The sequence below is a fragment of the Melozone crissalis genome, unplaced genomic scaffold, assembly GCF_028551555.1.
Source record: "Melozone crissalis strain CALT ecotype California unplaced genomic scaffold, PUWL_Pcris_2 ptg000005l_1, whole genome shotgun sequence".
Lineage (NCBI taxonomy): Eukaryota > Metazoa > Chordata > Aves > Passeriformes > Passerellidae > Melozone > Melozone crissalis.
In genome coordinates this window covers 26,415,997-26,441,552 of record NW_026535783.1, presented here as the reverse complement: position 1 = coordinate 26,441,552, position 25,556 = coordinate 26,415,997, and the positions used below count along the sequence as shown (strand labels likewise).

The 25,556-nt window shown below is 44.6% G+C and overlaps 1 protein-coding gene across 3 annotated transcripts; it reads left to right on the top strand.

Annotated features, from left to right (window-relative positions):
* The first annotated feature begins 2,292 nt into the window (after window positions 1-2,292).
* On the top strand, window positions 2,293-23,014 carry TBC1D2 (TBC1 domain family member 2). 3 transcript variants are annotated; one of them, XM_054289994.1, is made up of 14 exons: window positions 2,293-2,353; window positions 4,099-4,508; window positions 5,154-5,286; window positions 6,180-6,321; window positions 8,568-8,692; window positions 9,313-9,497; window positions 11,217-11,603; window positions 12,432-12,542; window positions 15,228-15,415; window positions 16,637-17,107; window positions 18,241-18,361; window positions 20,329-20,514; window positions 21,147-21,268; window positions 21,943-23,014. In XM_054289994.1, the coding sequence occupies exons 2-14, from the start codon at window positions 4,101-4,103 to the stop codon at window positions 22,142-22,144; spliced, it is 2,781 nt and encodes a 926-aa protein (XP_054145969.1). In that variant the 5' UTR covers window positions 2,293-2,353; window positions 4,099-4,100; the 3' UTR covers window positions 22,145-23,014. The 3 variants fall into 3 exon arrangements, with proteins under 3 accessions (XP_054145969.1, XP_054145963.1, XP_054145958.1); XM_054289988.1 differs by having other exon boundaries at window positions 2,297-2,547; XM_054289983.1 differs by having other exon boundaries at window positions 2,297-2,547; window positions 4,021-4,508.
* Window positions 23,015-25,556: the final 2,542 nt, after the last annotated feature.

Sequence of the window (25,556 nt, the reverse complement as noted above, 5' to 3'; positions counted from 1 at the left end):
TTACTAATATCTAATCTGAAACTCCTGTGTCTCAGATTGAGGCCATTTCCTCCTGTCCTCTCACTGCAGGCCCAGCAGGAGAGACTGACTCCCAGCTCGCTGCACCCTCCCTTCAGGGAGTTTTAGAGAGCAATGGGGTCAGCCCTGAGCCTCCTCTTCACTAAACAATCCCAGCTCCCTCAGCTAGTTCTCATAAGACATGTTTTCTGGTCCTTTCATGAGCCTTGTTCCCTTTTCCAAACATGTCCAGCACAATAATGTCCTTTTTAAAGTGAGCAGCCAAGAACTGGACGCAGCACTTGATGGGCTGCCTTGCCAGTGACAGTGTATAAGATGACAGTGTGTAAGTGTGAGCAGGATGATTCTTTTGGAGCCATTTGGGCACTAGCCAGCTGAAGCACCCCAGCTGAGGCTTCCCAGGCACTTACAGGCCAGCCTTCACATAGGTTAGTGCTGTCCTAATGCCACTGCTTCTGTCACACTCTGCCACCTCCCTCCAGGTGTAGCTGAGGGGGAGAAGGTAGTTCAGCCTTCAGGGGAAAGAAGGACTTTGTGCAACCAGTTATATCCTTCACACTTCCCTCTTTTCCTAGTGGAGCTAGACTCAGACAGTCAGTACTGATGATGTTTTAAAAAGACAGGGAGCTATTGGAGAAGGTCCAGTGGAGACAAACATAATTTGGGGCCTGGAGCTTCTCTCTTATGACAGACTGTGGGACCTGGGCCTATTCAGTCCAGAAAAGACTGAGAGGGGATCTCATCAATACATCCAAATATTTCAAAGGCAGGTGACAAGAAGATGATGCCAGATTCTTTTCAGTGTTGCCCAATGACAGGATGAGAAGCAGTGGCCATAAAGTAAAACACAAGAACTTTCACCTCAGCATGAGGAAGAATCCTACCTCATTGCATTCTACTCTAGGTGATCCTGCCTTGGCAGGGAGGGTTGGACTAGATGGTCTCCAGAGATCCTTTCCAACCCTAACAATTCTGTGATTCCGTGTGATCCTATAATCCAGTCTACTGGCCAAATACCAAGAAAAGACAAATTTGAGACAAATTGTTTTTGTCTATGGCAATCTGTAAATTTTGCATGCTGTAATCAGCTTTATGTGCTCCACCATTTGGCAGTTTAGGCCAGTGGAAAGATGGGCCACACCTGGACAGGTCTGCTTTTTGCTGTTCTGGGTATTAAACTTAGCTAAAGTCAGTGATAAAACTCAGCAACACTTTCTAAACTCAGAGAAGGCTTTTCTGAGACCAGTGGAAAAGGCACTGCTATCACTGCACACCAGGAAAATTAAAGCCTTCCAGACTCCTTTTTTTTGGGATAAAGGCATAAGAAGGGCTTTCCCAGGCCAGTACAGCAGCTGCCAATGCCAGCAGTGCCAGGCTGCACTGGTAGGAGGAAAGGCAGTTGTCAGAGAGCATGTGAACCTGCCTGTGCTGCATGTCTCGTCCCCTGTGCTCCCAGGACCTACACTGTTTCATTAGGGTGGTCTGACACCCCTGTTCCTTGCAGTATCTTTTCCAGAGGCTTTTTCATTTGGTGCAGCTTGATCCTATCAGCCTCCAGTGTCCTAACTCACCAATTTACCACTGTTTTTACCTTGTGAAATGTGCTTCACTGAGCTGAGTTGCCCTAGCTGACTGCACAGCCGTGCCTCTCGCAGGCTCTGCATCCACCGACCGGTGGTTTTGCAGCTCTGGAGAGAAGTGCCCCATGGCAGATGGCACTAGCTGGTTCCGTCTAGCCCACGAGCTGTCCCTCTCTGCTTGCTTGCCTTCCGTGGGTCTCATCACCCCGATGAATCACTTTCTTCCCGAAACCCGTCTGAAATGCCCTATATTGTTGTTGTTGTTGATATTTTTCCCGTGGCTGCAGCTGACGTCCCCCGCCCCGCTGCTCTCCCGCTCCGCCGCCGCGTCCCCGCCGCTGTCCCAGGGCCCCGCCCCGCCTGCACCGCCGCAGACCGGCCCGGCAGGAAGCGCGGGGCGGCGGCCACCGCAGGTATTCCCGGCGGGGCTGTTCCCGCGGGGCTGTTCCCGGCGGGGCTGTTCCTGCGGGGCTGCCGCGCCGCCACCCCCCCCGCCCCCCCGCAAAATCCCCTCTCGGCGAGCGGCTCGGATGCCCCCCCGCCCCAGCCGGGCGCTGGTACGAGCGGCGCCAGGCTCTGGCCAGCCCCGTGCCAGGCTCCGGCCGCCGGCGCTGGTGCCCCGCGCGGCGCAGCTGGGCTGGGAGGCGTCTCTGCGGCGCTGCGGGAGGCGCGGGGAGTGGCCGTGGGGGGCTGCCTTGCGCTGATCGCAGCTCCGGAAAGGTTTTTGCAGGGTCCACCCTGATCCGTTTTCGTTGGTGAGTCAGTGTCGGGGCAGCTTTCGGCTAAATATATCTTAACTGGACCGAAGAAAACCTGAGACAAACGCTGCTTTTCTGTTGCTGTTGGATTTGTTGGAGGCTGTGGGTACCTGCTTGGTTGTGCTTGCAGCAATAGCTCTGTGGCAGGAGACGGTGACTTCCAGGAGCTCCTCATTACTTCCCTTAAGGAGGTGAGGTCTTATCTAGAGATCTTTGAATGCAGCTCTGGCATGATTCCTTTTAACTTGTTTCTTGAACCTAATGCTTACTAAATAACTTAAATTAAATTACATAAAGTGCTTGCTTGGTCCTGTTCATGGTGTGGACCCATGGACCATCACGCTGGCAAGAAGTAGAAGCGTGATGGAATCTGCAGAGCATAGAGACGATACTTACACAGGTGCTGACATAAAAGCCTCAGCGTCTATTTGGGAAAGTTGAAAGTGTTTGTTCCTCCTGATGATATTTCCTTTATGACAAGCAAAACTAGCTTGGAAATGAAGTTTTTTTGTGTGTCTCAGAGGTGTAGGTGAGGCAACACCTTCTGAAGGAGTGGTTGTTGTTGGTGTTTGTGAATGTGTTCACAACCCTGATCCACAGTGTATGGGAGTGAACGAAAAGAATTTAAGTAGCTTTTCACAAAGAGTGAACATTATTGATAGGTGTCTGTAAAGCTAATGTGGGAACAGGAGGGGGCAGCAATAAACATGTTGGGGCTTAGCCAGTGCTAGGATGCATAAACCTTCTTTCAGTCATGAGGACAAGTTGTTCCTAAGAGCAGAGGAAAAAGATCAGCTTGGGAAACATCTCAGTGTGCTCCATTGTATTATCTCACTGACATGTTGCCATACAGCTGGATGTTGGGTTGAATAGTTTTGTGTCTGCAGTTGGATTCACACTAACTTAACACTGCAGCAATTTATTTGCTGGGATATTTGCTTCAGCCATGTTAGTGTCTGGAACTGAAGTTTCAAAAAATGCAAGAAGTTATTTTTAGATACTTTGCCAGAGTGTTGTTAGCTTTGTTTATACAGGAGCTGTGGGTATCTGCCACTCTGAGCAAAAAATCATATCTGTCATGTGGTTAAGCACTTGAAAAAGTGCTCGGAGACATGGCAAAATTGCCAGCCTTGCATAAGGAAAAATTTACCTGAATGGGGGCCTGTGTAGCTAGCTACAGCTTTTATGTCTGAGAGATAAGTTGAACTTAAGATGCTGCATAATGCTGTATTTTTCTCCAGATGCCATGGTTTAAATATTAGTTGAACATTCAGTGCAAATACCAGGACACACTTAACCTGCAATTCCTTGACCTGACTATGTGCCTACCTGCAGATCTTGTTATCTTGCCATGTTTTCTTCAGCTGTTCCTTAATATTAAGTACTGAATGCCCTGGTTATTGCTATGGATTTGGTATGCCCTTAGGCTGTACTTATTGTTCTCACAAGAGATTAAAGTACTGTTTCTTGGCTGCTAGTCCAGGTTTATTTAGGAACAAAAAAGGGAGAAAACAGGTATTAGAGGTCATTGGAGCAGAGGAGGGCAGGGAGCAATGACCAAAAGTAGAGTTGGAGACCTTGGCTGGGTAGTTTGAAAGCTAGGAAGTGTTTTTTTGTCGTGTGGCAGACCTGAACTGATTCCTTCCTTTTTTTGTTGTCTGCAGGTTCTGTAGCAGTGATGATATAATTGGGATTGGCTTATTTACCTAGAGAGTATCCTGTTTCAATCTATTTCCTTAAAGGGATGAAGAAAGGACCAGAAAGTGGAACATGTATGCTTGCTGCTCCAGGCAGTTTAGTGGAGTCAGATCCAGACACTAACAGCAGCAATGGAACCTCAGCAAGAGAGAAAGACATGCTTCCTTCTCCCAGAGAACTGGAAAATGTACCGGTGAAAACCAGCACAGAAACATCCAGAAAAAAACTCTGTGGTTATTTAAACAAGTTGGGCATCAAGGGGCCAATCAAGACCTGGAAGTCTCGCTGGTTCTTTTACGATGAAAACAAATGTCGCTTACTGTACTACAGAACTGCCCAGGACATTAATCCTTTGGGGTCTATTGATCTCTCCAGTGCCAGCTTTGACTGCAAAATGGAGAATGGGGAAGGAGTTTTTGAGATCAGAACACCAAGCAGAGCTTTTACTTTGAAGGTAATGAAAAATTCTCAGTCAGAATAGACATATTTGTAGCTCAGGTATCTTTTAGCTTGAGTTTCATTTGAGTCCTTGTAGCTTAGATTGCTACCACTTGGACCTAAATTACTTGCGTTGTTTTGGCAAGTCTGGGACTCCTTACCTGTGAGGTGGCTGTTGTTTAATAGTAGGAATAAAAGCGGAACTGTGTGCCAAATTAAAGTAATTGAGGAGTCCTGCAGTCCATATGTCATTTACAGAACAGAAATTAACTCTTCTGTCTAAAATGGTTGTTCCAGGAGGATTCTTTGCTAGACTTTTATTTCTGTGTAAGTAATTGTTAAAAAGCTCTGGGGAAGCTTCCTGTCTAAAACAGTTGAGAAATTTCTGCTTAGTCTTTGACCGTAATAAACCAAACCACATTTAAAATTAGGTCAGTGGTCCACTGAGATTCTACCCCTTAAGACCATACTAAAAATTTCCTCTGTCCTCCCAAAAATCAGTGTTAGGACCGGAGGATACAGATACAGCAGATACAGCTACAGATAGGCTTGATACAGCTGACCTTTTTTCCTGCTGACTTGTGCAGGAAAGTGGTGGTCATCTCCTCAGGCTGTGTCTTGTGTTGATGAGATGATTCCCCTCCCTTTCCTGTTTTGTTAGGCAATCAGCAAACAAGCAATGATGTACTGGCTGCAGCAGCTGCAAATGAGACGTTGGGAATTTTGCAACACTCAGAGCAGATTTCCTGTGGGCAGCTCCCAGCTTGTGAATGAACCTCTGACTGGAAGAACAAGTAGGTGTTGCACATGTTAGCCTTTCTTTTCCTTTCAGCCCCCTGGTGATGAATGGTGTTCCTCATCTGGAAATGGAAGTAGAAGTTTTGGTCAGGCTTTATAATGCAGGTGCCAGCTATCAGTACTTGGCCAATGTTTGACACTTCTGCCTTATTATGTATAAAAGTGAGAAAGCTGCCTCCTAATCCACAGCATATGTTTGGGGATTTTCAGGTGTCTTGTGATCATCTTGATTTTCCTCACACATGTGAAATGTACATATTTAATGTATCACTCCTGTAAGGCCTCTGAAATTTCAAGCAAGGAAGGTTTTTTCCAGCAGTGGGCTGAAGATGCCCATTCCTAGAAATGGTAGTAGACAGGTCAGTGGATCAGGGGAGGGCACAATCAGGGTATCCACCTGTTCAGTAAAGACTAGATGCACATTTTGTTTGAAACAAATAATCCCCTCCCTAGTTAGTGTCTGCTCTGAAAGGTTCTGGCATCTTGCTACAGCAGGCAAAAATTTGGTAACAAACTGTTCTTGCAGAGTGTTATCTGCACATAAAAACTATCAAATGTGGTTTGGCATGTGGGAAGAGAACAGCAAAATTCTCCTTCCTTATACCTTTGGGCCATTAAAGTTTGATTGTTTAATGTTAGTCATGCTCATATATATGGTTGAAATCACTTGATTGTCCTTGAGTAGATCATTCTGTTTGTACATGGAAACTTATGTAATTTAACCTAAAATTAAGGAAGCCTACCCCACTGTCCTTGACCAATTGAACATGTAATGTGTATCTGTTGTATAAGCTGTTGTGGCTGTCAGGTTACATGAAGGACGCAAAGTCCAATGGAATTCTGTCTTGCTTATTTGCTTTTGTGTCCTGTTTTGTTTTTACATTTGTAGATGTAGTTGACAATGAAGACTTTCTGCCTCTTGTGAAAACACCAACAGAAGCAGTGGGTTTAAAGGCAGCATCTTTGCCTGCACCCCAAACATCTACTGCTTTGCAGAACATCTCCCTTAAGCACCCTTGGACAGAGATACAGTAAGTGCATGAAGAGAACTGCAGTGCAGTTGACATGCTGGCTGGCCACTGTGTGCCCTCTTTGCCTGTCATGTATTGTGTGAAATGGGACTCTTGCCTAGGTGGGAGAACTGTGAAGCACCTTTTCAGAGGCTAGTCCAGGCCAAAGTAAACTTCCTGCAGGTGGGTAATCACATCCCCCTGTTCTGATGCATTTCACATAATCTAGTTCTCTTAGCAAAGATCCTGGTAGCAGACCTAGGACTTGACTAGGTTTTCTTCAGTGTAGTCAGTGCTTTTCATGCCTACTATGACACACCTGCACAGGGATCTTGGAAGAGCGCATGATCAGGTTCAGCTGTACTCAGTAGGTACATAGAAGCTCATTAGCTCTTTCCAGTAGTTTCAAAGGACCTTGAATGTAGTGTATTCTCCAAAGCAGGAACTCCAGGGAAAAGGCGCTTGAGCCTGTAACGTGGCCTGACTGCACAACTTGCTCTTGCTTGCTGAGTTTCAAGGGTCTTAGTATTCCTACTGCCGGCTTCTGTTGCAATGGATAGCCCCATCAGGTTAAAAGTTACTAGTCTGGGGCAGTTACAGTTTCACAAAGGCAACTTCATCAGTATCTCTTTAAGTGTTTCCTAGTCACTAATTTTCACATAATAAAAAATGAGTAAGTGGCCGTAGGTGTGGTAGGCAGCCAGGCACCTGCCAAATATTGTTGGTGTGGAAGTTGCCTGTAGTTTTTTTACCACCACTGCTGCAGCTACAATCTGATGCTTATATGAAGAAAGATCCTCCATGAGACCAGTGTTTCATGTTAGCAGCTTCACCTACAGTCAGGAAAACAGCAAACACTAAGTCTTTTATAGACCTCAAGAGACTTGTTTTGTTTTAGCTAAAGGACAGCACAGGACGAGAAGGAAAAAACCCGTATGCATACTTTCTGGTATAGGTTTTACATGAACTACTTCTACATTTGTAGTTCCTCAAGGTCAGCTGTTCTATTTTTCAGGCTATGCATTCTTTCCTATTTGCATTGATTAAAAATAACACAAACATATCCTTGGCCCCTGCTCCCGTGTTGTGCTTTTACTCAAGCATGAGCTTAGGTAACAATTGTCTCTTTCCAGCTTCAAGTTGTATTGCTCCCCTTGTTCAGTAAACATTTCTCCAGGCTCTATCACTATCAGGCTGGGTCTTCATGAGCATAGCACACCTGGATCCCTGAGCTGCTATAGACTCATGGAGAAAACAGTGCAGCATTAGATAGGGAAAAGTAGGAAAATTGCATTGGATGAGTAGTAACTGCAGACTACAGGGACTGAAAGTCTGCTAGTCTTACGCACCAGTATGTTCTCCAAGGTCAGCAATGTCTGTTCTTCTGCTCTAGAGCCTTATAGTAGCAAGGCAAAAGGATAATGGTATCTAAATGGCAGCTTCATTTACAGTTAGGAAAGCAGCAAAGACTGAGTCTTTTATAGATCTCAAAAAAAGGGACTTGTTTTCTGTTTTAGCTGAAGGACAGCACATGAGGAGAAGAAAAAGACTTGTATGCATGTTTTCTGGTACAGGTTTTACACAAACTACTTGTACGTTTGTAGTTCCCCATGATTCTATCAAGTCATCTCTTAGTGCTTCTGGCAATATCTGATAGCAGCAGTTGTAACAAACTGTTCCTGGGTGTGACTGCAGTTTTTTGTTCCTGAAACTCTTTCCTACATTTTAGTTTATGACTTTGTAAATAACCTTTGGCAAGGTTATTTATTAAATGTTCAGAGCACAGGACCTGTGGCTACTCCAAATGTGATAGTTTGTCCCAGTTCTGGCTGTGTTGTAGGTAACTGATCTTCTCTTGGCAGCCTTTCTTGGTACCTGGGGATTTCTGCAGTGAACTAAGGATAGGGATGGATGAAGGAAGTGAAGGGGTCAGGGAAGGATGTGGTTGGTTTACTGTTGCCTTTGATCCTCTCTTTGTTCTGATGTATAGGGCTCAAGTGCATGGGGAAAGATTATCTGATTTGACGTTGCTGTGCTGTACTGATTCTGTGGCATTTTCCTGGTTTACACTGGTTACAACCTTGCTCTCCTCAAATCCACCAATTCTATAAAGAGTTAATTTTCTCAGCACATGAAGGAGATAAGTTTTGGGAGGAGAGGTGAGAAGTAAGAGGAGATAAGGAATTGAATAATTTGAATATGCACTGGCTGGCTTCAGTGATCATGACTTCTGTTCACTAGGCTGTCTTGATCTCTTCTTGTTTCAGAAACACTGTCTACAATATTTGTGGCTCCAAGCAGCTCTGGGGGAGCAACGGGAATGTCTTTAGCTTTGATGAATTCCAAGAGGATCCTGAGAATGTGGATGAGGAGCAAGAGGCAGAAGGCGCAGGTGATTGTTACTGAGCTGTGTCAGCTGACTGGGATGCCTTCTAGCAGGGATTAGCAGGAATGGAAGTGAGATGGTAACAAGTTTTCAAGGGATATGAAGACTCTGTTACATTGTCTCAAGTCTCTTCCTGTGTTGCCACAAGACTGACTCTTTTGGCTCTGCTTCAGGTTCCATCTATCTCCTACCTCTGGAACTTTCTGCAGAAGCCAAAAAAAAAAAAAAAACAAAAACCAAAAAAACCCCACCAAATCAACCCCAAACAAATAAAATCCACCAGATTTATTTCTTTGAGGTAGAAGTATAATTGCTGCACAGCCACAAGCTAAGTGTGGCAGCTCTACTGGATGCATACCTTTCCACGGTGGTAACTTCCATTTCCTGTGGGCCAGATTCATGAGCAGGGTGCAAGGTGGGTTAACAGGTACCATAAACCATCACAACTTTGTTTATTGTGGGCATATCAGTGTCTGATCCCTACAGGTTTGGATCCAATCCTGTGGGTCAATTTTCTGTGTCCTGTATGTCAGCCTTCTCTGTGGAACTGTTGAGTCCCCACAGCAAGACTTGAGAGTCCATAGTAGAAGAGCAATTCTGTCTAAATTAAATGTATCTCCCCTCAGTTAAAGAAGGGACCCTGGAAGATGGGAGGATGGGGCCCAGGCTGAACTGGATTAGGAAGGCCAGGTGGATGAACAGTGGCTTCCCAGGCTCTGAAGAATTGTTGAGGGAGAAGAACTCAGTGGATAAAGTGAGTGTCCTTCAGCAACAGATTCTGACGCTCACAGAGGAAGTCAAGTCACAGAAGGTGAGTGTGGTGAAGGGACTGCTATTTCTAAGGGTCAGGGACCTGAGGCTGGGCTCAGGGACTCCCTTACACATTGGTGTGATAGAAGCACTGAGAAGTGCTCATCAGGCAGTAACTGGAGACCAGTTGAAGCTCCTGGTGTTACCACCTTGTGTGTGCCTAAGTGTGCCCAGCACAAAAGAAGACCTTCAGCTCTTTCTAGGAAGTGCAGTAGGTGTAAGAGCGAGGTAAAACAAATTCAAGTGTACTCTGCTGTTATCTTTCTTCTGCATCTCTGTTGCTTGATAAGTTCAGTCCTGAATGGGTACTGTGACACTGGTGAGAACTGCCAGGTGGAGTCATGGTGTTAACACCAGATCATTCTTTTTGGACAGTGACCCACCTTTAAGGTGTGATTTAACTATAAGAAGTCAGGGCATGGGTCACTGAAAGGGCTGTCTCTCATGAATGAAACTGTTCTTCAAAGCATGGAGTAATGCCAGGTTCTCTGCTAATGATGCTGGTAGCTCTTCCAGCCAAAGAGGCAGGAGAGCCAAGTCCCATGTTGGGCACTCAGTTGCATCCTTGATTTGCTTTCTTAAGTGTCTGAGATGGCAGAGCCTGAATCAGCAACGTGTTGTGGGGCAAGGTTTCATGCCTTCATGCAGGATAGAGTGAGGGAGGACTCTGTCAGAAGGAAGGTTAAAATGGATACTGCAGTTTCATTCTGGTAGCACAGGTAGTTGCAGACTGCATTATTTCCCTCCCATTTTACTACACTGCTGACCAGATCTCCATGTTCTCTGCTGGGCCTCCCAAGAATGACTGTAGGAAAGCCAGAATTCAGACAGTGTGGGCAACAGCTGTTTTGCTGCCAATCCACGTCAAGTCATCTGTGAACTGCTGCAGAGATCTTTCAGGCTGTCCTGGTTCAGGGCAAATTTGGGAGAGAACTCCCAAAGGGCTCCTCTAGGAAAGCAGATTCAATCGGCCCCTCCCACCCCAACTGGTCCAGAAGAAAATACTTCCTTGGAGAAAAGTGGAAAAAACCTGTTTATTGAACAATAAAACTGAAACAATATTAAACAATAAAACCACTTACTGCTCCAAAAGAGATGACAAACTGAGAAAGTCCCTCCTTGGGTTGCAGCTCAGCTCACTCAGTCTCTGGTCAGTCCCTCGGGCGCTGGAAATGTCGCAGGCCAGGCCTGGCCCAGTGGGCCCCAGGTGCAGCTGCTGATGCTCTGCTGGGTGTCCAGTCCAGAGCAGGTTTAAACAGCTCCAAAGAAAAGGGAAAAAACCACAGTCCAGGGAACTTCTTTGCCTCAGCTAGCTAAAACTAACTAAAACATAAAGAAGAGCTCTGTCCCACTGTCTGTCCCTCCGCAGACAACAACAGTCCAGTGGAGGAGTGAGTGCAGTGTCTGAAAACAAACTCTGCGCTTCTTCTCTCCCCATTTCACTCTCTGGAACAAGTCTTAAAGGTGCAAAACTTATTATTCAGCATAAACAGAGCAGATGATTGGGGATAAAAGCATCATATAGTCAACCTAGGATACAGGCCCAGCTCTGGGAGCAGAACATCTCACAGTGGTGTCACTGTGGATTCAAGATTTCTGCTTTTTTTTTTCCTTCTGAAAGGAGGCAATCTCAAGATATTTCACTCTTGGGTCTGTGCTGTCCATAATGCCAATGTGCTGGACAGCACAGTGATGTAATGGTTTTGCATTCCCTTTCCAGGAACTAGTCAAACTTCTCCACAAAGCTCTGGAGGCAGCCCAGCAGGAGAAGCGAGTATCTAACATGTATCTCACTGCAACAGAAGACAAGGACAGGCTGGAGCTGGTGCGCCACAAAGTGAGACAAATTGCTGATCTGACAAGTCGACTGGAAGCTCTTGAACAAGAAAAGAAGGAACTTGAGCAGATACTGACTTTGAGAGACAGCCATATCCAGGAGCTCAAGGAACATGTACAGCTTCTGATGGAGAAGAACCATGCCAAACAAGAAGTCATCATGACCTTGACAGAGCAGATGGCCCGAGAGCTCTCTGACCCCCTGCAAGAAGCCAACACTATCACTGTAGAGACATTGTATAAGCAGCAGGAGGAGATTGAGCATCTGAAGGTGTGTGAGATGGCACAGGTCTTTTGGGTCCATTTTTATGCCGTCAGGTTCAGTGGGGGATGTTCATTGCAGTAAGTACAGAATATACTTCTGCTGGTTGCTCCATCCCTCTCCAAATGAGAGGAAGGCTGGAAGAGGCTCACCTGGTGGCAATAGGGTCCTAAAAAGCATCTGAGTCAGTTTCAGATTCAGCCTAGAGCCTGTTTTGTTATCTGACTTTCTGTTATCATTCAGTGCCTGTCACTTTATTTTCTTTCTTTTGTTTCACAGCTGCAGCCTGACTTGCTGCCTTCACTTAATTTGTTGCTCTATGTTTCTGTCTTGCAGTTTCCCAGTACATCTTGGTTCTTTCAGATGCAGGCTGTTGTATGTGCACAGCTGTAATTATAGGTTAGTGTGAGGTGGAGAATTGCCAAAAGAGCCACTTTCTGTGGAGAGTGTTAATTTTTCCTGCCAGGCATGGGGCTGAGATTTGTTTCATATTAAAAAAAAAAAAAGATACCAACCAAAATTAAACCAATCAATCAAACAAAACACATATATTCTTAATCTGAAGTGAATCCCTGGCTTTATATGGTCTGCAGCTCTCCAGTGTTTTTAAGTATGTATATACATTTAGCATTTTCAGGTGTCTTGTTGATGCAAGACAGTATTGTGCCTTCATTTCCTTTGTAGGTAATATTTGTACTAGGGAGTCCTGTCTACTCCTCAGAACACAGAATTTTTGAGATATTTTATTGTCATTAACTCAATCTGATGTCCCTGAAATGTGAAGGATTTTAAGTCCCTCAAGATCTCTCCTTGTGTCACTGTTTTGCTTCATGACAGGATGATATTGATGCATACAAAACCCAGAACCAGTTTCTCAATTCTGAGATCCACCAGGTTACTCGACTCTGGACAAGTGTTGCTGAAAATGAAAAAGCTCTCCTGATGAAGGTAAGGCCAAGTGACCTTTTTCCTTGGTGTGAGCTGTTACAAATTTATTTTCAAAGTTTCTCTTCCATCGCACCAGAATAGATTTTGATCCACAAGGAATAAGCTTTCTTGTGGTTTTTTTTAGTGTGACCTCTTTACTGCTTTGTATTGTTCCCAAATTAGACATGATAATTTTAATTCTTCAACAGAAGTAAAATACCTGTGAAGATTAGTCTTAAAGGTGCTGAAGCTTAACCCAAATTTCTGCATTTCAGCTATGCAAATAAAAAAGCAACCCTGTGTAGGCAATCAGAAAAATTTTCTGAGAGCTGACAGATTGAGTCCTGACTCCATCTAGTCTTGGTTTCTTTGCTGGACTTGACATTGCTAGGTGGCAGCATGGTGAAGTCCTGCAGGTAGACCAGAGTTCTTACGTTTTCCTAAGTTGTATTTTTATTTCTAGCTTTATAAGTGTGAAAAACCTGGTTACTCTCAGACTTGTCTAATCCTATTTTCTGGTTCTGAATGACTCTCAAGGCTGGGGCTGTGTGCCAGCATTTGTTTTGTGGGTTTGCCTAGGATTTACTTCCCTGGATTTTAAGGTATTGTTGTGAATGAGTGTCTTAGATTGCTTAAAGAATCACTGGCAAAGGTTAGGCATAGCAGGTTCAATATTGAAGTGAAAGCATGGCAAAGCTCATTGCCAAGATTCACTCTACTACTTACTAGATGGTTAAAGCACACAAAGATAAAATAGTACTAACCTAAAAATCAGTTAAAAATCTATGTGGAAGCTGGGGATGGAAATGGGTAAGGATGGGAAAGCTTTAGCATAAAAGGAATCAGGGTGGCCCTCCCACTGAGCCACAAGGTTCAGTGTGGGCTCCTGTGCAAAACTTAGCTCTGGACTTGAACAATAGTTTGGGCCTAAAGATTTAATGCACTTAAAGTTAACCACACTTAAACAATGGCTGAATTTAAACAATTTACAAAAGATTCTATGGAATTTACTGCAATCACAACAGTAGCTCATTTATAGGCCTAACTTACTAACCTAAAATACTTGAGAATCTAAGATTCTAGGTACATTTTCTGTAACGTATTCACACAGACCTAGAGTACGTACAAGGCACCTGTGAAAATTCTCCCTCGAGCTCAGTGAAGTGCTCATGTCAGATGTCTGCATCTTCTCAGCAGGCAAAGGGACGAGTGGGGGCATGGGCCCAGGCTTTGTCATCATTGTTTGGCAGTGGTGCTCCACAGCACACCTGAGAGTTCTCTGGCTCTGAGAGGCCCCACTCAGAGATTCAGAGGGAGGTTGCTGATCACAGCACACTGTGGTCCAGAAGAGCTCAGAGGGTCTCACTTGAGACCACTGTTTATACGTTCATAAGAGAATTGCCTTTGGTCATAGTAATTTACTATCTTGGCTGCAACTGGTAGCTTTTGAAAATTTGATGACAAAAATGTTCCTCCACCTGAGTTTGCAAGAAAGATAAGTTTCCAGTGGTGTTTGTTAAAAACCAAAGCTCATTAGCACCAATTTCTGGGAGCAGACAATATTTCTGATAAGCACAAGAGCTTAGCCCAGGTGCTGTTCATCAAAACTGAGGCCTAACAAGCATTTCTGAGATCATAATATGGCCTTAGGGCCATGTGATGGGCGAGTGTGCCATTACAGGTATGTCTTCACAGTCATGAGTTCTGGGACAGGGCAAAAACCTGCTTCTGGAGTGTTATTGCCATTCTTAGGTCTGTTTGCTTTCTAGTTCTTTGAAACCCTGCCTTCCTCCTAACTTGCTGCCCTTTCATCCTGACACTGCCATAACCTTCAAAAAGGAAGTTATCACATGAGCCTAGGATGCTCTGTGAGGTAAAATGCTGACTAAAGTGGTAGTATGAAAGAAACCATTCTGCTTTCCGTCCCCTCTATATGCAACATAATTCTCTGTTTTGTTCTTGTTTTCAACTTTTGCATCCCACTGAACAGGAGTCTTCACTGAGCTTCCTGTGAGACACTGAGTGAGTCTTGTCACCTATGTGGCCTCAGTTCCCCACTTGTACAGTGCATTAATAATCCTTAGTCATTTTTTTGCTTTCTGTGAGCAGGACTAAGGTGGTGACAGGTACTGTCCTGCTGTTTGATCTCTTGTTGGGTTTCCTATGCATGAGAAATGATGTGTACCAGTGCCATGGGACTGGGATGCTGAGGGGCATGTGATCACCTAGTCTGTGGTGCTACCATGTATCTTGAAAATGCTGTACTTACAGCTCAGTCTCTGGAGTGGTATGTTTTATCAGGACACAGCTCAATGTGGTGTAGAGAACTTGTCTGAGGATGAGGGGAAAAGACAGCAGAGAACTCAGATGCAGAGCTGGCTCTTTGACTGTGTCCTCAGTTGAGCTGGTGGGGTGTGGCCATCTACTGACGCAATGCAGTAGTTAAAGTAGGTGATGATGTAGTAGGTCTCCCACTCAAGCAATTTCTGTTGCATGCTAGCTACTGCAGCTTGTGCTTTTTCATAGACCATGGTGATTCATTCATGGCTGCAATTCCACTGATTGTGGAAAACTACTATATGTGTTCCCTGGGGCTTTGCTCTGCAGAAGTCTTTACTTTATGTGCAGACCAGGCCAGTAGAGAGCAGTGGCAGCACAGGAAGGACTACCACTGAGCGAGCTCTTTCCTTCTTGTTTCTCCAACAGTGTGCCTGCCTGCAAGCAAGAAACTGCCAGATGGAGAGCAAATACTTGACAGTCTTGAGAAAGCTGCAGGAGGCTGTGCCTGGCCTGCCCAGCTCGCATGCTGAATTGGTGAAGAACCTCATCCAGGAAGCTCTCCAGTGGGATGTGAAGGAAGAAGCGGAAGAAGGTTTTAACTTGAACCCTGTAAGGTAAGAGTTGAGAGCATGGGGATATTCACAGCTTTGTAGAAGCCTGTCTGCAAAGGGAAGTGTGCAGGCAAGATACATCTAACAACATCCTGTAGCAGGGCCTACATTTGTGTCTATGCCTTCCTGCACAGTGGGGGCCCCTGTTCTGTAGCAGTTCCCATTTTATCTGTTTGGTCAGTCTCACAGGTTCTCCATGTAGCTTTGGAGATGATGTCACCCTTGAGCTGAGAATGACACAAGAACAGACAAGAGACCCAATTGCAAAAGGAGAAAAAGAAGCTTTATTACAAAGGATTTTTCAGTTTATATAGACCGATACAATACATTCTAGTTGATTGGCTAGTTACACATCATTCTTGAGAAGAACAGGAAAACAAAGTGGAAAAACACCACCTGCAGATTGTTTACACTAACAAGTTATCACATTCCTATAATTCCTTAAAATTCTCACAAACCACAATGAGAAACAATTGCCGTTTCTCTCTCCCTGACCAGGCTGGCATCCACAAGAGGAGACCACCCTAGGTCTCTTTATCAAGAATATGATGATACCTTATAAGTTTCCCACCTTATGGACAGAGGGTGCACAAACCTTGACAAGCTGTACTATCTGTACTCTTGGTGTGTTCTGATCAGTAAGAGATTTGCATTTTGTACAAGGAGACACCAGAAGGAGCTGTGGATCTCTGTTCTTTGATCTCATGCCCCAAAGCCTTTCCAGTCTTCTACAGAACTGTCTCTGCACTGGGACAGGGTAGGGAGAAGGTATACAGGGTGAGCTCAGTATTTCTTTAGGGTCTGATGAGGTTGGTCTGCAGCTCAGAGCAAAGTTACACTCGAGTTGGTGTGTGTATGCCAGTGCAGGTTCTCATTTGTCTTTAAGGCTCTGAGGTAGGCAGTCACATGCAGAGAAGTGAAGGAGTACTGTTACAAATGAGTGTGTGAGATCACTTTAAAAAAAATCCCTAGCAAGGGTATCAGAAAAACCCAATATTAAGTGACAGCACAACAAAGTGAAGTTGAGGCCTAAGGAGCATTTCTCAGATCTCAGTGCAGCCTGGAAAGGCAGGGGGGTAGGGTGTGCTCACCCACAAGTACTTGTGCTCCGGTATGGGTGACGTGAGCCTGGCAGCAGGCTGTATCTGGAATGTAAGTGTAAGTGTCCTTGACACAGGTACCAGCACTGTCATTTGAACTAAACACTGCCTTGTGTCCCTCCAGTGAGTATGATGAGTATGGGTTTATGACTGTACCTGACTATGAAATTGAGGACTGGAAACTCCTGGCCAAAATTCAAGCCCTTGAGATAAAGTCCAACAAACTGCGGAGCCAGGAAATAGTGGAGAAGCCCCTCCGTGACAGATGGAACAGCATTGGCGAGCTGAACCCCTGTGCAGAGCTGAAGAGTCTGATCCGAAGTGGCATCCCAGTGGAGCACCGGCAGCGGGTGTGGCGGTGGATGGTCAGCCGGCACTGCAGCCCAGCGCCTGGCCACTACCAGCGGCTGCTGGAGCAGAGCAGGAGCACCAAGCACCCGGCCTGCCGCCAGATTGAGCTTGACCTGCCCCGCACACTGACCAACAACAAGCATTTCTCCTCTCCCACCTCCCAGCTCATCCCCAGGCTCCGGAGGGTGTTATTGGCATTCTCCTGGCACAATCCTGCCATTGGATACTGCCAGGGATTGAACAGGTATGCTGCTTCTTCATGAGATGGCACTGAAAAGGTGTAGACACATTCTCTAGGCTGTGATTCCAGCAGCCTCAGGCTCTTGCCTCTCTACAGTTCTGTCCTAGCCGTAGGTATTTAATTGCAGAATTCTGCATTTGGTGACTTATTTTTCATCCAGTGTTGTAACTGGGATCCAGAAAGCAGCAGGATGCACTTGCATGGCATCTCTATAGTTACAGAATGGGAAAGAACAGCTATAGGAGGAGGAGTGAAGTAGTCCCAGAATAACACCACAAGGCTGGGGCTGAATTTTTAAGTAATAATGTAAAGTAGTAAAGCAGAACACCACCCTGGTGATTCCCTTTTTTGCTGAGAACAGTTGGAGGAAATGTTGGGAAGTGTTAACATGCAAGGGAGTTGCAGCAAATGACGCAAAGAGAGACTGAGGAAACCATGGTTGTTCTGTCTGGAAAAGAGAAGATTCAGAGAATATAAAAGTTTCTTTCACTTCCCAAAGAAGGCTACAGGAAAGATGAACCTAAATTTCCTAGAATTGTGCTGCCAGTAGAAAAGGCAGTAGGTGTTAGCTGTAAGAAGGGAATTTCTAGTTGGATCTTTTTACCTGAGGGAGATGTGCATAAGCTATTTATTCCTAATGATCTTTGGATGATCCTCAGAAAGACGATAGCAGCTTTCCTCCAGAGAGCCCTTAATAAAAGACATCATCTTTTTAGTCTGTCTAAAAGGCAGTAAGTCACAGCTGAAGGAGGTCAGGGCTGCAAAAGAATGTATGGAGAGATTAACTATATCACATAATTTGAAGTACCTCTGTGTGACTTCTTTCTTGTATTGAAATAGCCCAAATCAGCACACTAATTTCAGCAGATCTACAGAGCATTCCATTAGGTGGGAAACCTCTCTTTGTCACATCAGTTCCATATGTTCTGACAGAGCCACATGGGAAAGAAGATCACATCCCTGTGGTTCCTTCAGAAATAAATCACTTGCCTCTGTCTGGCTTTCCTGCCACATTTGATATTTTGGATACCGATGGAGCTGGAGACATGCAAAAAGACCTCTTGTATTCTTCAATTCCTGTGTTGGTGACTCCTCCTGCAGTACTGAATACTCTCACCATGTCTTGTCAATCACAGATTGGCAGCTGTTGCTCTTTTGGTCCTAGAAGATGAGGAAAGTGCTTTCTGGTGTCTAGTTTATATTGTGGAGAACCTAATGCCGGCAGATTACTACAGTGAAACACTAATAACATCACAGGTGAGTTGAACACCCTCACATCTGCTTGGACTGTCATACAGTGATGTGAAGTAAAGATTTAAAAGTGAGTAGTCAAGCTGCTGTGTGTTTGATTTCTCACAGGATAGTGATAGCACCTTACAATCCCTTCCATTGCAGAGGCATTGGAGACTTGAGAGGACAAAATTGTTACATTCACACAGAGCAGCAAAATTAGTCACCAGCTCTAGGAAATGAGGTAATAAAATGAAATCACATTAGTCAGAAGGAAAGTGCCCCATTAATTGCACAGTTACTTATTTTAAAGAAATTTTAATAGAGTTGAAGCAGCAAATTCTGGTAGGTATAGACTGAATATGAGGAAGGGACCACTTTGCAGCCCTCCAGTTTTTGAAGCTGCACTCTTTGGTGTTCCATGTACATGTGGAAGAAAATGCTGAGATTTTTATATTCACATTATTTGCCTCAGTTCATGATCAAGCATGGTGTTAGTTCTCACTGTGGGGCTCTCTGCACATCAGAAAAGATTCTGACCTTTTGATATCAGCTGTTGTGCTGCAAATAGCTTATCCACCTGATTCAAAATCACTGGATTTCAAAGTTTTCAGTGTGTCTTGTGTCAGATATACTTTGTCCTCTCAGGCAAGAGAGGACAAAGCTGACTTGTCAAGCTAACTCTCATATAATTCAATGGAATTGTAATTGCGTGCCCATACCACTCATACCTATCAGTGCCTGGTCTGGTAAACCTTACTTGGTGTCTCTGTTATGTGTGGTCCTTTCAGAGAAAAAAAGGTTTGTTTTTATCTGTGGGCCCACAATAGAGGAGGCTTCAAGAGTCAGTAGTTGAGAGTGACTGATATCAGTGAATTTGTTGACTAACATTTACTGGGACAGTGGTGTGGTGATGGAGAGGCCAACTCACAGACTGGGGAAACAGTTATATCACTTTGAAGACAGCAAAATATCTCTCCAGAGGAGGCTGTGTTAGCTGTGGGATTTAATAGACAGCACTCAATACTGAACAAGTAGAGACTGACAGGGAAAATATGACAGACTGAAGAGCCTTGCCTACATTTGGTGAGAAAACACTGTCAGCTGAAAGTCTTCTTTAGAAAGAATTTCTGACCTCATGGTTGGTATCTGAAAGTCTAGCCAAGACCCAAATAAAGAGGAACATCTAAAGTGATGCTTTGTGGGTTGGCTTGATAAAGTGAGTTGGCTGGAAAACTTAAATTTGCAAATTTAGAAGACAAAGCTTATTACCTGTATAGTTTGTACCCCTGTGCCACAGCTAAGTGGGCTGATACAGCTGGGGCATTTGATATGAAATGGCAGAGGGAAGCCCTGAACATGAGGGCTCCTCAGCACTTACCCTCCAGAAAGCATGGCTCTGCTGATATGAAACCTTTACAAACCTGATCAAGGATCTCACTGACTGCATTTCTGTGTTCTGGCTCATGCAACCAGAAGCAAAGCACAGACAGTACTCAGACCGCAAAGAGAAGCTTAAATGAGAAAATCAGGTTCCTCTTGCAAAGTCAGAGGTGTTCAAGGTGTTCAGTCTGTTGGGCCATGTAGAGTCATTCAGACCTGAGCAGGTTTTAATGCCTGTCATTCAATTGGATGTTCATGGTATCACAGAAAATCCCAGTAAGACCAATGCAGGAAGATGTGTCAGATTTTCCTTGTTGGCTTTGACATTGGCAAGGAATATGACTTTGCTTGAGAAGAATGTGTATTTCTCTGCCTGTATCTTGGCCTTGTTTCAGCTCCATGCCTTGCTCTGGATGCCACATACAAGTACACTGCTCAGTGAGTTTGAAACAAAGGATGCTTTGCTCCTCCTAGGGTGTGGTTCACTATAAGGCAGCACCAGTGATGACCCTGAGATGCAAGGGCCATAGTCCTGTTGCACCACTCCTCTCCTCTAAGAGCAAGACTGCTCTTGAATAAGACTTCATTGTTTTCTTTTTTGTCAATTTTAGGTAGATCAGAGAGTCTTCAAAGACTTCCTGTCCGAGAAGCTGCCTCGCCTCATGGCTCATTTTGAACAGTATCGCATTGATGTCTCACTCATCACCTTCAACTGGTTTCTGGTGGCCTTTGTGGACAGCCTGGTCAGCGACATCCTCCTGCGAGTGTGGGATGCCTTCTTGTATGAAGGAACTAAGGTGCAGCTCTCAGTTAGGCCTTCATTCTGTCTGTACCACCTCTGTGGCATAGTGACAGGGTGATGGGCATACACATATGTCAAAGATATGTGAGGCTGAACTGCTTTGGCCTATCCTGCCTGTTTGGTGGCACGCCTTGATGTCTCCAAGCCCCTGTTTTCTATGTACTTGCTGCTAGTAGGGAGACCTAGTCTCTGATTCTGTGCACTTGGTACTTTTTAGTGGATAGTTGTACTGCAAAACATCTCTCTGATAGGCCATGGTGTCTCCTACTCTGTGACACAACTAAAGTATTACAGATAAAGGGAGCATGATAGACGGTGTCTGAAAATGTGAGTCCTGCACTGTCCCTGTGCATAGGGAGAACTGCAGAACCCTTGTGAAACCCCTGTGGGGTACTTTTGTAGAGCCTGGTATTCTCTGGGGTTGCAATTTAGCTAACAGATGGTTGTTCTCTTGAGATTAGCTCTGTACTCTTTAGGCCTGCCCTAGAACATACTATTGAGAGCAGGAGTAACCCTGGATCTAGTCTGTACTGCAGTGCTATGTGCCCAACACCATCTTTCTACAGGATGGCCTGGACCTTAAGTTACTTAAAACTTTATCTACTCAAATACCTTTTAACCCTCCAGGTCATTTTCCGCTATTCTCTTGCGATTTTTAAATACAATGAGGAGGAAATCCTAAGAATTCATGACAGTGTGGAGATCTACCAGTACCTACGCTTCTTCACGAGGATGATCACGGACGGCAGGTAGGACTGAGTTGTAGACAAGCTTCCATTCTGTATTTGTACTTGCTTGCCTGTTGGGTCAGCTTAACAGGAGTTGTAACTAGTTTATTAAGAGAGACACAAATGCATTGATAGGTCTGTGGCACATGGATCTTTTTGACTTTCCCTTCATTGTATTATTTAAAATCTTTTTGGCTCAAGCAAAGGCATGCTACAAAGTCTGCAGAGCAAGCCACAAAGTCTGGGTCAGTCTTCTTGTAGCAGCTGGTACTTGTGCTAGTGATTGCTGGATTTCTCTCAGCTGTAGTTGGGGTATTTGGGAACACAGCACAACCCATGACCTTGAATGGCAACATGTCTCTGAGATGAAGATTTCTGTGATCAGAAAAGCTCTACATCAGGAATATCCCTCCCTGACAGGCCATCAGAATTGGCATCTGATCCATTGTCTCCTAAATGATGGCTGCACACTGATATCTTAAAAGGTGGGATGGTATATGTGGATGTGAAGTACTGCTTGAGTTGGTGTTTGTGTAGGAAAGAATTCCTTTAAGACTCAGCTGTTTGGTGGCTTAGCTCAGAGAGCTGAAGTCTGTGGCCCTACTCTTTAATATCCTGGAGTGCTCCTGGTGTATCTGCTACCATGTGTTACCAGCCAGTAAATAAGTTGACCACAGCTGTCCTTTCTATCATAGGAAGCTGATGAACATTGCCTTCAATGACTTAAACCCCTTCCCCATGAAACTGCTGAGGAACCGTCGGTCAATGCACAGAGAAGAGCTGGAGGCAGAGCTGTGTGAACTTCAACAGATCAAGGCAGCCTATGTGAAAGAGAGAGCAGAGCAGGGACCTCAGGACCTGGAGGAGGTTGTTAGTGAAGAGGAGGAAGAGAGCTAACGAAAAGAGTTCGTCATCACTTCCCTCCCATACTGCAGAAGGTCATCAATAGCAACTGTCAGTAAGAAATGGACCAGAGGGGGAAGTGTGGTCACAGGAGATCATCTGCCCCAATAAGCAAGGGTGTGGTTATGGGACTATATGAAGTCAGATTTATAATGGATTGGATGGTGTCTGAGGAGTTTAATCCTCTTCTTTATTCCTCCCCATTTAGCCCATCCTGTCCTGTGCAGTTCAGGATTACAGCTGAGGGTGCAGAAGAAATATCAGTTGTGGTGTCATGACAGGAACTGACATGATGCAAAAGATCTAGCAGGGCTTTTATACATTTTCTGATGGAGGCTTGAATGAGATCTTCACCTACAAGTAAAATCTCCAGAGATCATGAACCAAGAACACTCCATTGTTACCTAAACACAATGCCAGATCCTGCTGCCCCACTTTCCTGCTGAGTGGTGTATCACTCCAGGTGTGCCTGCAGTGCTGGCACTGACAGCATGCAGCAGACCCTGCTACAAGGAGGCTCTGCTCTATGTTTTAGACTGACCTTGAATCCAAGTGGCTTATGCCTTCTTTAAATATCTGGTGGTTGATAACCCAACCCTTCAAGTTGTCAGTGCTTGTAGAGGAAGGAAAGGGAGAAATTCATAGCCTACAGTATTCTCAGCCCCACAGGCTGTAGCCAAGATGACAGACTCTAGGGGAAAGGTTACCTATTCACCTGAGACACATGGTCCGCCTCACTGGACAAGTCAGCCAGTTTCAATGCATTATAGAAGACTGAGATGGGAGAGAGCTGTGGAGGCACCAACCACACAGCAGAGAAGTAATCAAAGTGGAAGTGAAGTTTTGAGACGAGTGGATAGATCCCCCTGAGAGCTGCACACATTAAAAAGCGTGGGATGAGAAGAAAATGTTACTGGAAGCCTACTACATTATCTCAAAAAAAATGAGTTCATTCTAAAAGTATGCCTTGTATATAGAGAAGTCTAAAAGGCAGAAGGTTTTTCTCCACAGAAGATATTGCTAATCTAATTTATTTATACTCTTATGTTCACGAGTGCACACAGAATATTGCTGTTGTTACAGATATTATCTTCTAAATCAAGACCGTGAAAATTAAAAGCTTACTCACAATTTTGTTTCCTAGAGCTTTCTGCAACAGCTTAAAAATCTTTCCTCCTGACTTGGCCTTATGTTTAATAATAAAGACATTTGAAACATGTATTATTAGACTAAACCACAGCCTGACATATGTCTACAGTATATAATAAACATTGGTCCATGTGATGCATAAACTCTTCTGACATAGACATAAGGATCAAAGTATTGATCCTGATGGGGAATTCTGAAAATAATTTTTAAATTAAATCAGAAGGGAAGGAGTGTGACGGTTGTTATAAGTTTCTTTTATTTTGTGTCTTCCTCAGCACTTGTTTTGGTCCACGTGTATTGGCTGAGGACCATCTTCTCTGGTCATATTGATAACCAATCACTTGTGGTCATTCTTTATTAAACTGTGGTGAATGCAGGAATACCTGCAAGGCCAATAAAGACCTGCACCTTGGAGCCAAGCTCACGTGTCCTCATGGGCTCTCATCTACTTTCCTTCCGCTTCATAAAATTCAGTGGTACTGAAAAGCACTGAACTTAGGTCACAAAATTGCAATTGGGCCAGACACAAATCCCTCAGGCCCCTGCAAGACCTGTGGTGACTATCAGTCAGTGCCATGGGTGTTTTGAACCTCTTGGTTACCTCTGCATGAAGTGCTCAGGAATGATTTGTGCTGCCACTGACAACTGTTGTGGCTGGGAAACAGTTTGACCTGGTTATGCAGCCCAGCAGCTCCTTCTGCCTCTGCTGGTGCCTGTGGTAAAAGAGGAGTCTTTCTACTCAGAACCAGTCTTTGCTGAGCTTTGCTGTATGCATAACATTACTTGTGCAATTAAGCTTTCTATCTCTGCATTAACCTCAACCTTAAGATACCAGCTCCAACCCTAAAAAGCACAGTTTTGATTTCCACACCCACCCTCCTCCCTATGATGTGCCATTAACCTGTAAATTCACTTTGTTGCAGGATCTTGTGGCCACCAAAAGTTTATAGGGTTTGAGAGGATAAATTGGTGGAGTGGTGCCAAACACATAAAGCCAGTGCTGGCTCAATAAGCCCCTGAGCTGCCAACAAGAAGATGCTGTGAAGCTTCCCTTTTTTACCTCTTCTTTTTGGCCAGGCTGGCATTGGCCTGGCAGGATCTGCACCTTCATATGCTGTGGTTAAGCTCTATTCTGGCATGCTGCCAGAGTGGTAAGAGGCACTACTGGGGAGGTTGTTTTTGGTTAATGTTTAGTCTAAGCTTGAGCTTCTCATCCAGGGTGAAGGTGAGAGCTAAGGGGCAAGGCATTTTCCATGGGTGGATATCTACACCACCCTATAGCAGGAGCTATACCACAGTGCTGAGTTTCTTTTCCAGTTTGCAGGCTGGGCAACCTCCTGCCAGACACAAGGCCTTGGGCTTGCTCTCTTCCCATTTAAGAGCTCACTTGCTGTCTGAGAAAATGCTGAGATTTCTTCAGCCATCTCCCAGTGCTAAGAGCTCCTTTACAAAACATTAGCTCTAGTTTGTCTAGGGACATGCCGAGTGCAAGAAGACACTTTCCAATGACTGAGCCACAGTGCTGGAGCTGATATAATATAATGCCAGGCGAGATAATTTAACCCCTAAGTTCAGTGAGAAGCTGGGGCCTGCACAGAGAGGCTAAATCATGAGATTATCTGTGTGCTTTCTGTTCAGGAGCTCTCCAGAGGGGAAAACAGTGCACTGGGTTAGTCAGTGGAAGAGAAGGTATTGTAACCATGACACATTTGGGGTGAAAGGTACCGTACTCTACTGCAGCTAGATGTTTGCTTTGGTCACATGGTCCGCTACCTTTGAGATGAAGTCCTTATTTCTCCTTGTTATTAAATGACAATGCTTCCTGCAAAGTGCAAAGTCTGCCTTTGAGACTCCAGCTATTGGATCAGTATCTGCTCTGGTTTTAAGCTTATTTTTTATGACAAAGAACCTCTGGCACATTCTGGTGTCAAGCTGTTCGAAGCTTGAAGACTTGGAGCAATATCCAGGGTAAGCAGAATTAAATTTCAAGCCCCCTTGTAATACCAGAATTGTCCAGATAAAAACTTTCTAACACAGGTTTGAGTATTAGAAAGCAGCATTCTTTATTGCAGTGTGCTGGTCTCTCAGAGAATCCTTCCTTTAACTGAGTGCCCTGAACATTGGTAAATGCTCAAAACTGAGTGTTGTTAATCATACACACTGATGACATACTCATTGGCTATCCCTGATTCCATGATGTTTGTGTATTACTTTTTTTTACATAGTTGCACACTTCATTGGAAGTCTCTATATGGCT